Source organism: Callithrix jacchus, chromosome 22 (genome assembly GCF_049354715.1).
Source record: "Callithrix jacchus isolate 240 chromosome 22, calJac240_pri, whole genome shotgun sequence".
In the NCBI taxonomy this organism is placed as follows: Eukaryota; Metazoa; Chordata; class Mammalia; order Primates; family Cebidae; genus Callithrix; species Callithrix jacchus.
This window is the reverse complement of record NC_133523.1, coordinates 26893330-26909127: the sequence shown is the minus strand read 5'-3', so window position 1 is coordinate 26909127 and position 15798 is coordinate 26893330. Positions and strand designations below refer to the sequence as shown.

Genomic DNA, 15798 nt, shown 5'->3' with positions numbered 1-15798 from the left:
GGCCGAGGCGGGCGGATCACCTGAGGTGAGGTGACCAACATGGAGAAACCCTGTCTGTACTAAAAATACAAAATTAGGCATGGTGGTGGTCGCCTGTAATTCCAGCTACTTGGGAGGCTGAGGCAGGAGAATTCCTTGAACCCAGGAGGTGGAGGTAGCGGTTAGCCAAGATCGCACCATTGCACTCCAGCCTGGACAACAAGAGCGAAACTCCGTCTCAAAAAAATAGAGAGAGAGAGAGAGAGAGAGAGAGAGAAAGAGAGAGAGGGGGTCTCATCCGTCACTCAGGCTGGAGTGCAGGGGTGCGATCATGCTTCCTGGGCTCAAGCAATCCTCCGGCTTCAGCCTCCCAAAACATTGAGGTTACAGGTATGAGTCACCCACCCGGGCTCATTTTTATATGTAGAGATGGGATGTCCCTGGGTTGCCCATGCTCGACATGCTGGGCTCCAGCGATCCTCCTTCCTCAGCCTCACGGGCAGCTGGGATTACGGGACCGCCCCGGCCTGCTTTTTTGCAACCCCCATACCCAGAGGCTCCAGAGCAGGCTGAGGAACAGCGGAAATCTGGCTCCGGCCCACACATTCACCAAATACTGACGCAGCACCCTTGACCTCCAGATGTCCCTGTGCTCTTCTCCGCGCAAAGACTGAGGGGAGGGAGGAGTCCTCCAGGCTACAGGGAGTGAGGTCTCCTCAAGGTGCCCGCGGGCCTGGAGGCAGGTGCGCTGGGCCCGGCTCTGACCCTGCGTGCGCGAGGGAGCAGGGCAGGGCTGGGCCTGCGACAGCGCGGCCTTGCGGTCCCCGGGCCTCCTCTCCCGGCGCCCCGTCTCGGCTGCGCCACCTGTAACCCAGCCCAGGCCCCGGTGTCGGCGGCGGGGTGAGCCGGGGCCGGGGAGAGAACGCCCGGCAGCGCCCACCGGGTCCCCGCAAGGCCGGGCGCAGCTCGGAGCCGGGAGCGGGCCCAGCGCGTGGCTTCCCGGAAGGCCCCGCGCACCGGAAGGCGGGAGGGAAGGCGGGGCCAGCGCCGGGACCGCCACCGAGGCCTGCGAGACCCTCCGCGGGGCCGGGGCTGGGGAGCCGGGCAGGGAGCGGCGGTACAGCAGGGCCCGGGTCGCGGGCGCGTCTCCATCTCCACGCGGGCCGCAGCAGCCTCTGACCGCCGAGCGCGCACCGCAGGCCTTCGCTCCCGCAGGTAAACGTGCGCCGAGCCGGGGCGGGGCGCCTCCCAGGCCGCGCCCCGCGAAGGGAGGGGGCACACCGAGAGCAGGCCTGAGGCCCGGGAGCGCCTTGAGGGGTCCCTGCCCTGTCGGGGAGGCCCTCCCGCTGCCGGGTGGACACTGTTAGTGTAGTCATTGTCCCATGGGGAAACTGAGGCATGGAGAGGCCGAAGTCACACAAGTAAGCATCAGAGCCGGGACTAGAGTCCCTGGCCCTGGCTCGCTGTCACCCAGGAGTGGCATAGGCGTGGGCGTGGTGGGTAGGGGTGGGGCACGGATGGTGGACTGGGTGGGAGTGGGTGAGGTTGGGTGCGGTGGTGGGTGGGATGGGGTATGTGGGTTTGGTGCGACTGAGGTGGAGGATGTGATGGGTGGAAGGTTGGAGAGGGGTGGGGTAGGTGGGGTGGGGAATGTGATGGGTAGGGGTCCGGTGGAGTGAGGGTGGCTGGTGGGGCAGGAGCGGGGCTGGGGGTGGGGGGCTGTATATTATAAATGTGAAGTGGACCCTACAGGACGCCTGTAGGGCAGCAGAGCTGGCTGAGCCATATGGGAAGATCTGGGCGATATATTTGGTCAGGAAGGGGCATTAATGATTTAGGAGGTAAGAATAGTTTTGGGGGTGAGAGGTAGTTTGTTGAACTTTTTTTCTTTGAGACAGTCTTGCTCTGTCGGCCAGGCTGGAGTGCAATGTCGTGATCTTGGCTCAGTGCAACCTCCGCCTCCCGGGTTCAAGCGATCCTCCTGCCGCAGCCTCCCGAGTAGCTGGGATTACAGGCGTCCACCACCGCGCCTGGCTAACTTTTGTATTTTTAGTAGAGACAGGGTTTCTCCGTGTTGGCCAGGCTGGTCTCCAACTCCTGACCTTGTGATCCACCTGCCTCAGCCTCCCAAAGTGCTGGGATTACAGGTGTGAGCCACGGCCAATTTTTGTATTTTTTTTTAGTAGAAACCTGTAGTTCCAGCTACTTGGAAGATTTGCTTGAAGCCAGCTGCCTACCAGCCTGGGCAATATAGGGTGACTGTGCTTCTGGAAAAAGAGAGAGAGAGAGAGAGAGAGAGAGAGAGAGAGAGAGAGAGAGAGAGAGAGAGAGGGGGGGGGGGAGGGAGAGGGAGAGGGGGGAGAGGGGGAAGAGGGGGGAGAGGGGGAAGAGGGGGGAGAGGGGGGAGAGGGGAGAGGGGAGAGGGGAGAGGGGAGAGAGAGGAGGGAGGGAATAGGAAAAGAAAGAGAGAAAGAAAAGAAAAGAAATAGGGATACTTTGAGAGGCTGTCAAGCGACCTGTTTATTGGTCAAGTATGTAGGTAAGGTACATGCTGCCAGGAGGGGCTAGGGCAGAGAAGGCAGGGTCCTGCTGGGTGGGGGTGGGCGCAGGGGCAGCCCCTGCTCAGCCCTGCATTGCTACACAGAATGGCAGGTCCTATGTGGCCTGGTCTTCTGATTTTTCAGGAGAAATCAGGAATTTGAGGTGTATGCGAAATCCCCTGATTTTTAAATATTGGCAACTAATTTGCTTTAAAAAAAAACAAACAAACTATGAGTGAATCAAAAAATGTTTACTGGTGGGCTCCACTGCCGCCTTTGTGCTGGGGTGTGGAGGGGCAGGAGGTCAATGTTGATAAGAGCTAGCACGCACATGTGGAGTTTCATAAATTCCACCGGAGAGCTGGAAAGGTGATCGGGACCACTGTGGCTCTTCAGAGGCCCCTCTTCTAATTTTTTATTAAAAGAACAGGGTACTTAGGCCAGGCGTGGTGGCTCACGCCTGTAATCCAAGCACTTTGGAGGCCAAGGCGGGTGGATCACCTGAGGTCAGGAGTTCAAGACCAGCCTGACCAACATGGTGAAACCCCATTTTTATAAATTAAAAAAAAAAGAACAGGGTACTTGGAGGTCAGACGGCTCTCTTCAGAGCTATCTGAAGACTTCCTCTCCCTTATCTCATACAATCTGGTCCAAACTCAGAAAGCTAGGCTGCTGTCTGCGGGATGGCCTTGTCTCCATCTCTCTGTACCTCCTGGAGCAGCCCCGGTGCCTGCAAGAAACCAGGGCTTCGAGTTGGTAATTGCCTTCCCTGTGGCTGGCAGATGGGCTTCCTGTGATCAGGGCCTGGTATGTGGACAAATCTGAGTGTGAAATAGGTGTGATACATTGGTGGGGGGAACCACACTCCCACCCCCCCCAGGTCTGTCCCCATCCTCCCTCCTCACCCACTTCCCTGTCATTTGCAGAAAAAGGCAGCCTCGAGGTGGGAGAAGGTACAGGGTGAGCTTCCCTCTCAATCTGGTGAGCCTGGAGATTTCTGAAAACTGAGCGTTTTAGCAAGGGGTCAGGAGATGGAGTTACTAACCTTTCTTCCCCAACAAAAGCCTGTTAATGCTCTAACTTCTGAAATGATTATTGCAAAGAAGTTAAACCTTGGATGGAGTCGGCCACAGCATCTCTACCTGTGGTGTGGAACTGTTAAAACACAGCGACTTCCTCCGCCTGCCCTCACACACGCGGTGACAGCTGCTGGCCTTCCCATTCTGTAGAGCCCTGAGCTTGTGTCTTGGTGAAACCAGCCTCATTGTCTGATGTGTCACCGAAGTTCTTGGTCTCATGGCCAAGGAAATCAAGGACACAGATTTCCTACTAGAGGGTAGGTTAGAGCAGAAGTTTAATAAGCAAAAGGAAGAAAGTCCTCTGGATCAGAGAGGGGTCCCAGAGAGATGGGTTGCCATTTTACAGTGAAATGCAAAGGGTTTGATAGACAAGCTCCTGGGAGGGGTGCTTCATTTACATAAGGTGTGAATTTCTGAGTCCCCACCCCCACCCTTTCTAGTGCACCTGCGAGCTTCTTAGCCTGAGTTACGCCATGTTGCTTATCTCTTCCTACTGAGCATGTATGAAATAGGTAGGAGGTTTTGGGGGCATGCAGAATACTCCAAGGTGGATGTGCCTGGTCCAGGGTAGCTCTTCTTATCAGCGCAAGCCTCTATGTCTGAGTATTTCTTTCTTTTTTTTTTTGTTTTTTGGAGACAAAGTCTCACCCTGTCACCCAGGCTGCAGTGCAGTGGCTTGATCTCTGCTCACTGCAACCTCTGCCTCCCAGGTTCAAGCAATTCTGCAGCCTTCCAAGTAGCTGGGACTACAGGCACCCGCCACCACACCTGCTAATTTTTGTATTTTTAGTAGAGATGGGGTTTCACCATGTTGAATAGGCTGGTCTCGAACTCCTGACCTCACAATCTGCCTGCCTTGGCTTCCCAAAGTGCTGGGATTACAGGTGTGAACCACCGCGCCCGGCCTATTTCTAAGACAGGAGAGGACTGTGCTTACTGGGGCCCACTGTATGTCTGTATGTCACACAGGGACCCCTTTCTCTGTTAGAGCTTGCCTTCTTTATCTGTGTTTCTTAAAGGAAAATGACCCCTTAGGCTGTTCTTTGTTAGAAGGGAATTCTGCTGAGGACCCTTGCCCTATTTGCCTAATTGATTTATCTGTCTCCTCTCACATTGATGATGCTGGCCTAGCTGGGCCAGCTGGAGTTGAAAGTAGGATTTTTGCAAGGACATCTCTTTAGCCTCTGTAGATTTTCATTTAGAGTCATTTCAAGCAGGTTGGAAGCTGTTTTTTTGTGGGGGGATGGGGAGGAGTAACCGGTAGAGCTAAAGTGGTTTTGTATCTGTTTCCTGCCTTCCTTCCTTCCTTCCTCTTCTACATGCATTTTCTTGCTGTCCATAAACTGTTTTGAGAGTGCAGCCCCAAAGCACCACTCCTAAAACTGCAGACAACCTGTTTTGGGAGTGGTGTCCAGGCACTAGCCTTGCAGAGGAAGCATGGCAGAGCTCAGGGCCTGAAGACACCCTGGGAAAGGGAGTTTCCTTGCAGCCTCCAGAGGGGCCTTCCTGAGACCTGGGCGGTGCCTTTCTTTTTCCAGTATAATTGACAGATGAAAAGCTGGATAGAAACCAGAACTAAGCTCAAAGCTGATTAGATATTTTATGGCAGGATTTTGAGCTTTTTCTAAGATTTTGCTGTAAAATATTTCCTTTGGTTACCTTAATATGTACTTGAAATATATCTCATTTTGTGCTAGGCATGGTGGCTCACGCCTGCAATCCCAGCACTTTGAGAGGCCAAGGCAGGCGGATCACCTGAGGCCAGGAGTTTGAGACCAGCCTGGCCAACATGGCAAAACCCCGTCTCTACTAAAAGTACAAAAGTTAGTCTGGTGTGGTGACGCATGCCTGTAATTCTAGCTACTCGAGAGGCTGAGGTAGGGGAATTGCTTGAAGCGGTTTTGGTGAGCTGAGATCTCCCCATTGCACTCTAGCCTGGGCAACAGAGCAAACTATCTCAAACAATAAAAAGTATCTATTTATCTCTCTCTCTCTCTCTCTCTCTCTCTCTCTATATATATATATGTGTGTGTGTGTGTGTGTGTGTGTGTGTGTGTGTGTGTGTGTGTGTGTCTATCTATCTGGCTATGTATCTATCTCATTTCGTTTGTGTGTGTAGCTTTTCAGGACCATGGTGACTGGATAAATCAGGTTCTGCCCTCTGTCTCCCCATTTCAGGTGGCTTCTGCCTATTCAGTGCTGATGCTGTGATAATGCCATTTTATTGTTTAGACATTTGTGTGTAAACAAATCTTGACCACCAGAATAGTGGAAGGGGGTTCTCTTCTAGGGAGAAGGAGGAGGTATTCAACCTGTCTGCGAGCAAAGGGGCTGGGCAGAGCTGGGAAACCAGGAGGGGTTTTGGGAGGCCCAGGGCACGGGGTAGCCAGAGCAGGACTCACAGGCCCGAATTCCCCTCCAGTCCCTTATATGAGCAGGGCTTACAAGGCCTGCCCTCCCACTGCCTCTCATACTCCAGGGGGCCAAAAAGACATATCTAGAGGTGCTTGTTTGCTTTCTGAATTTGAAGACTGAGTAACGAATGTCAGAGTCCTGGGTTATGCCCTCTTGGGGTCTTGCTGCCCAAAGTGAGTTCAGAGGACACTTTGGGGGCTTGTTGGAAATGCACAATCTTACCCTCCCATACTGGTTGTCTCTTACAAGGTTTCCAGTGATTCCCATGCTCTTGTGGAGAATCATAGATCTAACGTGTGCCAAAGGGGAAAGAGAAGGGAAATTTACAGGGGCGGGAGTGGAGGGTGCTCTCCTGGGATTGCAGAGAAGTTGTGAGAGCCTGTGGTCATCTCATGGTTTCGTGGGTTTGTTCTCTGGGCTCAGAAGTATATCCCAGGATTGGGAGAGCAATTTCACATTACGGACTTCCGCTTCTGGATCATCCTTGGGTCAGAAAGGCACACATGGCTGGCTGTGGTGACCCACGCCTATAATCCCGGCAGTCTGGGAGGCTGAGGCAGGATTGCTTGAGCTAAGGAGGTCAAGACCAGCCTGGGCAACGTTGCAAGACCCTGTCTCTACGAAAACAAAGTTAGCTGAGCGTGGTGTTGCATGCCTGTAGCTCCAGCTACTTAGAAGGCTGAGGTGGGAGAATCACTGTAGCCCAGGAGTTCAAGGCTGCAGTGACCATGATCGCACCACTGCACTCCAGCTTGGGCAACATCAAGATACTATCTCTTTAAAAAAAAAACAAAAAACGAATGTAGTGGCTCACACCTGTAATTCTAACACTTTGAGAGACTAAGGCAGAAGGATATCTTGAGCCCAGGAGTTCAAGACCAGCCTGGGCAACGTAGTAGTTACCTCTACTAAAAGTAAAAATAAAATTATCTGGGGGTGGTGACACACACCTGTTGTCCCATCTGTTCAGGAGGCTGAGGTGGGAGGATTGCTTGAGCCCAGGACGTTGAGGCTGCAGTGAGTTGTGATTGTGCCGCTGCACTCCAGCCTGGGCAACAGAGCAAGACCCCACCTCAAAAAAAAAATTAAGCAATACAATCTATATAAAACTTCCTGGTTTTGGTATTTCCACATAGAATGAAATGGAAAGTGCTGCTGGAGCCTTGGGCTCAGCCAGGGTTCTGAGGATACCCACCTCCTCGTGGTGCCTTTGATTTTCTCAGCTCTTGTATTCTCCAGAGCCTGCCCCTCCCAGTCCTGGCTCCAGCATGGCACACGTTTTCCTGACCCCAGAGAATTGTGCCAAAGGTCTACTTGTTCGTCTATCTATCTATCCATAAATATTGCAAAGCCTGGGAATACTTTCATGTATTTTATTCTCTGGTTGCTTCATCTTGTCCCTGCTTTTAGTGTCCCATGGGTACAATTGTGTTGACTTTTAAGAGCATTTGCTTAAGGCTGCCCGTGATGCGTGTTAGGAACAGAAGGTAACAGTGTTCGTTCAGAGACATCCTGGGTCTGGAGCCTCCAGGCTTATGCCAGGTACTTCCTACTCATCCTGCTGGCACTGTGCAAGAGTGCAGCCTGTAGGGGCTGTCTCTGTCCTAGAAGGGAGATATCTGACCCTCTGCTCAGGGCCCACCACAGGCCGGCACCCATGTGGTTGCAGAGTCCTGTCCCTTCCCTGGCTCTGGCTTGGCATCAGCTCAGATAACCGCTCACGCCAATACTTCCTGGTTTCTGCTGGGCTTTATGTGCAGGGCATTCCCCGGCCAGTGCAAAGGCCGCTGATGCCAGAGGGGTAAGACTGCCTCCCTCGTGATGAGCCGGCAGAACATGTGGCCCGGTTGCTCCTTAATCTGTCATAAGTCAGAAGTTAATCAGAGGGCAAAGAAGACCTTTCATCCACTCAGCTGCTGCTATTTGCTTATTCACTAACTGCTGCCTGCTTGCTCTGTGGGAACTTTCCACCGTCTGGATGCTGTCTGTCATACAGGCACTTGGAGCTGCTGTGCTCTCCTGAAAAGGGGGACCCTCCCTTAAAACTCTAGGAACTAGAGAGGCATTGGGATGGAAATACTCTTACGCTCATTAAAACTGTCCCTCTGAACTTCTCCCTCGAAGGCCAGCAACGATGACCATCATGGTGGAGGACATCATGAAGCTGCTGTGCTCCCTTTCCGGGGAGAGGAAGATGAAGGCGGCAGTCAAGCACTCCGGGAAGGGTGCCCTGGTCACAGGGGCCGTGGCCTTCGTCGGGGGTTTGGTGGGTGGCCCGCCGGGACTTGCCGTTGGTAAGTGCAAGTGTCTCACAGAGACAGCCAGCCTCATGGGTGTTATGCATGGGCCACTGAAACAAGGTGAGAAGGCTGGGCGTGGTGGCTCAAGCCTATAATCCCAGCACATTGGGAGGCCGAGGTGGGCGGATCACCTGAGTTCAGGAGTTCGAGACCAGCCTGGCAAAACCCTGTTTCTACTAAAAATATTAAAAAATAGCTGGATGTGGGGGCAGGTGCCTGTACTCCTGGCTACTCAGGAGGCTGAGCCAGGAGACTTGCTTGAACCCAGGCGGCAGAGGTTATAGTGAGCCAAGATCATGCCATTGCACTCCAGCCTGGATGACAGAGCGAGACCCTATCTCAGCAAAAGAAAAAAAAAAAAAAAGAAAAGAAACACAGGGAGAAATGAGCTTGTACAAGTGGTGCCCTGTGTCTTGTGGGAGGAGTTGGTGGAGTTAAGGTTGCCTCTGGGAAATGATCTTTGCAGATGTAATTTGTCCTGTTGGACACAAGCTTATAAGCTTGTGAGTATGAATGTCTCAGAAGTGTGGTGTGCTCTTGAAAATGGCATCTATGTCATTTGGGCCTGGAGGTGTCCTTCTCCCAGTGCTGGGATCCCGGAACAAGTGTTAGAGCAACAGACCTTTGAAGATACCAGGGTGTCGTGGGTCCCATGGTGGCCTCCCTCACCCCATCATGACTACAAGGTCCCTGCAGAAGGAAACCAGGGAAGAGTCTGGGAGGGGCTGTGCTCCTACTCAGCACATGCGGTGTGGCCGTTTCACGTGACCCAGCTCATTCTGAGAGAGCTCCCCGGTTCTGAAAGAGACCACCAAAAGAACTGCCTTTCACCCCTGAAGGGTTTGCCCTCTCCTTTGCCACCTGCTTTTTTTCTGAGACGGGGTTTCACTCTGTCACCCAGACTGGAGTTCAGTGGCATGATCTTAGCTCATGTAACCTCCGCCTCTGGGGTTCAAGTGATTCTCATGCCTCAGCCTCCCGAGTAGCTGAGACAGGTGTGCACCACCACACCCGGCTAATTTTTGTATTTTTAGTAAAGAGACAGGGTTTTGCCCTGTTGGCCAGGCTGGTCTCAAACTCCTGGCCTCAAGTGATCCTCCTGCCTCAGCCTCCCAAAGTGCTGAGATTACAGGCGTGAGCCACTGTACCTGGCCATTTACCACCTGGTTCTATTCGAGAATCAATTGCTGGCAGTGAATGAAAGCTTGGATAATTTTTCCACTGTTCCTTGGAGCGAGGATGAAGTAAATTCCTTTGGCTTGGGACAGGAAGAGTTCCTGTGTCCTGAACCTCAGAAGGTCTACCTGGCCTGAGGCTGTGGCCCAAACCATAGGCCAGGATGGAGTCAGAGAGTTGGCTGCCCTTCAGACCTGTCGGGGTGGTTTAGCAGGGGTTCTTACGATGACTGCATTTGTTGCGTCAGGCTGGGCAGGTATTTGCCACATGGCTTCTCTGTGCTGGCCAGCCTGGGCTGGGGACGTGGGGCCTGGAGAACTCACCGTCTGGTGGAGATCCTTTCTAGGTGGTGTGCAGTGTCCGTGCTCACAGGCGGGACAGAGAAGCACTTTTCTGCTGAGGTTGGCTTCTGTTCCCCGGCTCGCTGGCCGGGTTCCTGCCCTCTTCTTCCCTTCTGTGGTGGGACTGACATTCAAGGATATTTCATTAAGCTGAGGCTCACATCAGGGAGAAAAATAAGTGTGTGGGTGGCCCCAGAGCTGCCCTCTCCATATTCTCCTTTCCATACTCCATGAATTAGTGAGGCCTGACTTGAGCTTCTTGCCATCCGGGAAGGAAGCCGAGAGGCAGGAGACAAGGCCGTTTCCTTCTTCCGAGATGACACTCTGCATCTGTGCCCCCACCTCCATCTGAGTGCTCAGGGGAAGGCTGTGGGGATCATTTTATCGTATAGCTGTGCCCAGATGCTATTTTGGGAGCACATATTTTATTCAGATTGAGTAAAAGCTGGTGGAGAACAGGATGTCCACAAAGAGAGCCCCGGGGATTCACTACTTCCAGCCCCTGGTCACGGGGTGGGAGCATCATTTTACCCTGAAAACAAAGGAATTTTCTCCTCTCCAAAGAGCCAGTAATTTGCTGGTCGATATTCCCGGCGACTTTTTGCATTAAGTGCTGCTCTAAATCAAATATTGATGTTCTCATAAAGGTTTAGTGCACATGAGTGCAACTCTTGTCAACTCTGAGCATTTCACTAGTGTCATGGGGAAAAGTTCAGTAAAACTTGTAGATTAGCCAGTTTTCCCTCCCCAGAATTTGCCTTTCTTTTGCAGAGGAGGTGAAGCCTGTCTGCGTGCGGCATTCAGGATCTGGGATGTGAGGCTGGCCCCAGCTCAGTGCCCGGGGAGGTGTCTGCTGCAGGGGCCTCAGCGCTTGGCTTCCTGAAGAGGCCAGCGCTGGTTTAGCTGCCTGTCCTCTGAGTCCAGCCTGCCAGTGGGTTCTGCGTGGCCTGGGCTGCATTTTTTAAAAAAACTTTGCATTTCACAATAATACTAGGTTTACAGAGAAGTCGCGAGGATAGTACAAAGGCTTCCCATGTGTCCTCCATCCAGTTTCAGTTCCCCTAGCATTCACATGTGTTCCTGCACATTTGTCAGAACTAAAACCAGCCGAGGGCAGTGGCGCACGCCTCCGTAGTCTCATCACTTTGGGAGGCTTGAGGCAGAAAGATTGCTTAAGCCCAGCAGTTCGAGACCAGACTGGGCAACATAATGAGACCTCGTCTCTACAAAAAAATTAAAAAAAAAAATGAGCCAGGCATGGGTGGCGTACGCCTGTAATCCCAGCTGTTTGGAGGCCAAGGTGGGAAGATTGCTTGAGCCTAGGAGTTTGAGGCTGCAATGAGTTATGATCACACCACTGCACTCTAGCCTGGGTGACAGAGTGAGATTCTGTCTAAGAAAAGAAAATCTAAGAAATCAACACTAACCAGTACATGACTATCAACCACTCTCCAGACTTGATTTGGGTTTCTGCAGTTTGTGCATTAATGGCCGTGTTTTGGCTCCAGGATCCAGGCTAAGACACTGCATTGCACTGAATCGCCTGCTTCTTAGTCTCCTCCGGCCTTTCACACTCAGGCTTTCCTTGTTCACAACCTTGCTAGTTTTGAGGAGTACTGGGCAGGTATTTCGTAGAACATCTCTCAGTTTGAATTTGCCTGATGTGTTTAGGATGGGACTGGAGTTAGGAGTCTTTGGAAGGCATGCCTGGGAGGTGACGTGCCCCTCTCCCTTCTCTCGCGTTAATTCTGGGGGTACGTGACACTCACACCACGTCGTCTGTGATGTTGACCTTGAACACTTGGTTAAGGGCGTTTGCTGGGTTTTTCTGCTGCAAAGTTTCTGTCTCTCTTTCCATACTCTGTCTGTTGAAAGTGAGTCCCTAAGTCTAGTGGGCTTCAACTTTAAATATCTGATTCGTGATATTTAAAACTCGTGAGACGTTTTAAAGCTACAAACCTGGTATTTTGTGGGGTAGCAATGAAGTGGCGCAAAGTAGCCACTGCCCCTTCATAGGAACCAGGCCATCCAAGTCTTCTGTGTCCTGGGCCTCGGAAGGGCCATGCAGCTTAAGGCTTGGCCTAGACCATAGGCTGGGATGAAATCACAGCCTGCCACCTACCTAACCTCAGCAGGGGAGGGGCCAGGTAAGGCCCACCAGCCCCTTCACTCCTCTCAGTTCCTGCCTGGCTCTTGGAGGCCCTTGACTTTGAGACCCCTTCCCGAGGGCACCTTCCCTTCCTCTGCACCATATCCTGCATATGGCCCCTTCAGGTAGAACGTTCCATGGATACATAAGTTGCAGAATAGCATGACCTAACCTTGGTAATGAGTTTACATTTAAAAATAATGTTTCTGCCGGGTGCGATGGCTCACGCCTGTAATCCCAGCACTTTGGGAGGCCGAGGCGGATGGATCACAAGGTCAAGAGATTGAGACCATCCTGGTCAACGTGGTGAAACCCCGTCTCTACTAAAAATACAAAAAAGAAATTAGCTGGGCATAGTGGCGCGTGCCTTTAATCCCAGCTACTCAGGAGGCTGAGGCAGGAGAATTTGCCTGAACCCAGGAGGCGGAGGTTGTGGTGAGCCGAGATCGCGCCATTGCACTCCAGCCTGGGTAACAAGAGCGAAACTCCGTCTAAATAATAATAATAATAATAATAATAATAATGTTTCTGCCCTTTTAGGGTGGCAGAAGGAGAAATAGTAAATACCTTAAATGTGTTATTTATCACTGCACGACTTGGAGGCGTTATATGAAAAGCACTGCTTCAAGAGGAAACAGCCTCCTTGTCTGTCCCCATGTCCTTTAACTACGTGGGCTCACTGAGATTTCATTAAGTTCCGGGGCAAGGAGCATATCAGCTGCCCAGTGGAGGAAATTCAGTCTCACCCCTGAGATGATTTTTTTTTTTTTTTTTGGAGACAGAGTCTTGCTCTGTTGCCCAGGCTGGAGTGCAGCAGTGTAATCTCGGCTCACTGCAACCTCCACCTCCCAGGTTCAAATGATTCTCTCACCTCAGCCTCCTGAGTAGCTGGGATTACAGGTGTGCACCACCATACCTGGCTGATTTTTGTATTTTTGTAGAGATGGGGTTTCACATGTTGGCTGGGCTGATGTTGAACTCCTGACCTTAAGTGATTCACCTGCCTTGGCCTCACAAAGTGTTGGTGTTACAGGCATGAGCCACCGCACCCAGCCTGAGATGGTTTCTTTTGAAAATGCATCTGTGGCTAGGTGCGGTGGCTCACGCCTGTAATCCCAACACTTTGGGAGGCCGCGGTGGGTAGATCACCTGAGGTCAGGAGTTCAAGACCAGCTTGGCCAACATGGTGAAACCCCATCTCTACAAAAATACAGAAACAGCCAGGCATGGTGGCACACGCCTGTAATCCCAGCTACTCAGGAGGTTGAGGTGGGAGAGTAGCTTGAACCTGAGAGGTGGAAGTTGTAGTGAGCTGAGATCACACCATTGCACTCCAGCCTGGGCAACAGAGCAAGACTCCGTCTCAAAAAAGAAAAGAAAAGAAAATGCATTTGTTTCTCAGCCTTCTCCTTTGTGATAAGAGGGATTTTTACAGTAAGCCCAGGAACCTCCGTCAGCCCTTGAAGAAGATCTTAGTGGGTCCAGCCCTGAGGTGGGAGATGGGGCAGGCTTCATTTTGCATCCCTATGTGTGGAGCTTAGGGAATGTGCGTTGGGTGTCAATTATCTGAGCCGAGCAGACAGAAGAATGCCTAAACCTTTGCCCTCCACACTGCGTAGCGGGGCAGGCATGGCACGGAGCCTGCTCTGGCCCACTCATGAATGCGCCTGCCCATGGCGCCGGCAGTGTGCGCTCAGTGGGAACTTAAGTAAGGCCATCGCTTATGAATAAGACCCCGCTAATTGAATGCTTCCTTGTTTTCTAGGGGGTGCTGTCGGGGGGCTGTTAGGTGCCTGGATGACAAGTGGACAGTTTAAGCCAATTCCTCAGATCATAATGGAGCTGCCCCCTGCCGAGCAGCAGAGGCTCTTTAATGAAGCCACAGCCATTATCAGGCACCTGGAGTGGACGGACGCCGTGCAGCTGACCGCACTGGTCATGGGCAGCGAGGCCCTGCAGCAGCAGCTGCTGGCCATGCTGGTGAACTACGTCACTAAGGAGCTGCGGGCCGAGATCCAGTACGACGACTAGGCCGCACCTCTGGGGAGGCGGGGGACTCCTTTGGATGATGCTGTGACTCTGAAGAGGTGGCTTGGGAGCTAGGAGAAGTCCAGTGGATGCCCCTGGGGAACCTCCACATCATCAGTGTACTGCTAGCAACGTCCTGCTGGAGAGGCGACCTCCGTGCAGTGTCACGTTCCAGAAATTACTTACAAAGAAGCACGTGCCGGCGGCGTGTCCACTGACGTGCCATGACAGCCCTCTCACCAGACCCCCAGTGAAGAGCAAAGGCCTGCCTGCCGCAAGCTTCGATGGCATCTACTGAATCCTGTCACCCGTGTGGGTCTGGGGAGATGATCCTGCTCAGCCAATGGTCTGACCACGCCTCATCCTCCCGCGGGGGGCCTCTGGTCTTGGGAGATGACTCCTCTTCCAAACACCTCCTACAGGTCTGGAGGCCGCCCATCTGCAGGCCCTGGGGTCTCGGAGCCTTGGAGCGGCCCATGCCGGAATCATGTTTACCTCTTAGTGCAGCCCTTCCCTCCCCAGGGACCACCAAACGGCCCCATGGAGGGGACGGGTGGCCTGCTGAGTGAAGCCTCAAGCACCAAGTGGACTTGACCCCAGTCCCCACTAGCTGCACACCTAGACTCGCCCTCCCATCTGAAAAGTCGTGGTAGTTCTTAAGATTTATTTCTCAAATGAAATATTCTTAGTAAAAAGGACAGGCATACCTCGGAGATAATGTGCAGTAGCATTATGTCTAAAAAAATATACAAACCTTAATTTATAAATATTTATTGTTCAAAATGCTGACAGAGACACAAAGTGGGCACCTGCTGTTGGAAAAATGGTGCCAATAGACTTGCCTGATGCAGGGCTGCTACAAACCTTCCGTTTTTGAAAAAACACAGTATCTGTAAAGCATAGTAGAGAGAGGTATGCCTGAATTGCTCTTGCTGAAGTGGTGTGATATAAACCACCCCTAAGGAATGTCTCCACCCTGAAGATGTCCCCAGTACAGTCAGCTCTCTGTGACCGTGGGTTCCACATTTGGATCCCACCAGCCTTGGATAGAAAATACTTGGAAAAAAAAATGCATCTGTACTGAACACGTACAAACCTTTTTTTCTTGCCCTTATTCCCTAAACAATATGGTGTAGCATATTTACATAGCATTTATAGTGTATTTGGTATTATGAGTAATCTAGAGATTTAAATTATGCAGGAAGGTGTGTGTAGTTTAAATGCAAACACTCTGCCATTACCTATCAGGGACTTGAGCATCCTCCGTTTTGTGGGGTTGTGCGGTGCAGTCCTGGAGCCCGTCCCCCATGGATACTGAGGCATAGATGTACTGTGTGTTTTCACTTTCCTTTCACATCTACAACTGGAGTGTGATTGATTACAATAAATGTTTTTCTAAAAAGTCATTTTCCCACATATTTTGTGTACAGTATCTCTAACACCCAGAGTCTTACAAATGGAACAAGAGGGGAAGTACCAGATTTGTGGCTTTAAAGAACCCAAGAGTAGGCCAGGCGAGGTGGCTCATGCATGTAATCCCAGCACTTTGGGAGGCCAAAGTGGGAGGATTGCTTGAGGCCAAGTGTTTGAGACTAACCTGGGCAACATCGCGAGACCTCCATCTCTACAAAAAAATGTAATTTATTGATCTCCACCTCCTGGGGCAGGGCAGTGACTTGGGACTCTCCTCTCGGCCCCTGGGGGCTTGGAGGGAGGCACTTATGCCGAGACCTCCTTAGAGGAAAGCTCAGTATCCCAGCATCTCAGTGTGTGTAAGGACTTCAGTGTGAA

The 15798-nt window shown here is 52.0% G+C and overlaps 1 protein-coding gene across 4 annotated transcripts; it reads left to right on the top strand.

The window, feature by feature from the left end:
* Positions 1-257: 257 nt before the first annotated feature.
* On the top strand, positions 258-15409 carry C22H19orf12 (chromosome 22 C19orf12 homolog). Of its 4 annotated transcripts, none has more exons than XM_078359563.1 (3): positions 258-369; positions 8138-8307; positions 13745-15409. In XM_078359563.1, the coding sequence occupies exons 2-3, from the start codon at positions 8148-8150 to the stop codon at positions 14008-14010; spliced, it is 426 nt and encodes a 141-aa protein (XP_078215689.1). In that variant the 5' UTR covers positions 258-369; positions 8138-8147; the 3' UTR covers positions 14011-15409. The 4 variants fall into 4 exon arrangements, with proteins under 4 accessions (XP_078215689.1, XP_078215688.1, XP_035140105.1 ...); XM_078359562.1 differs by lacking the exon at positions 258-369 and adding an exon at positions 619-722; XM_035284214.3 differs by lacking the exon at positions 258-369 and adding an exon at positions 1005-1194.
* The last annotated feature ends 389 nt before the right edge of the window (positions 15410-15798 follow it).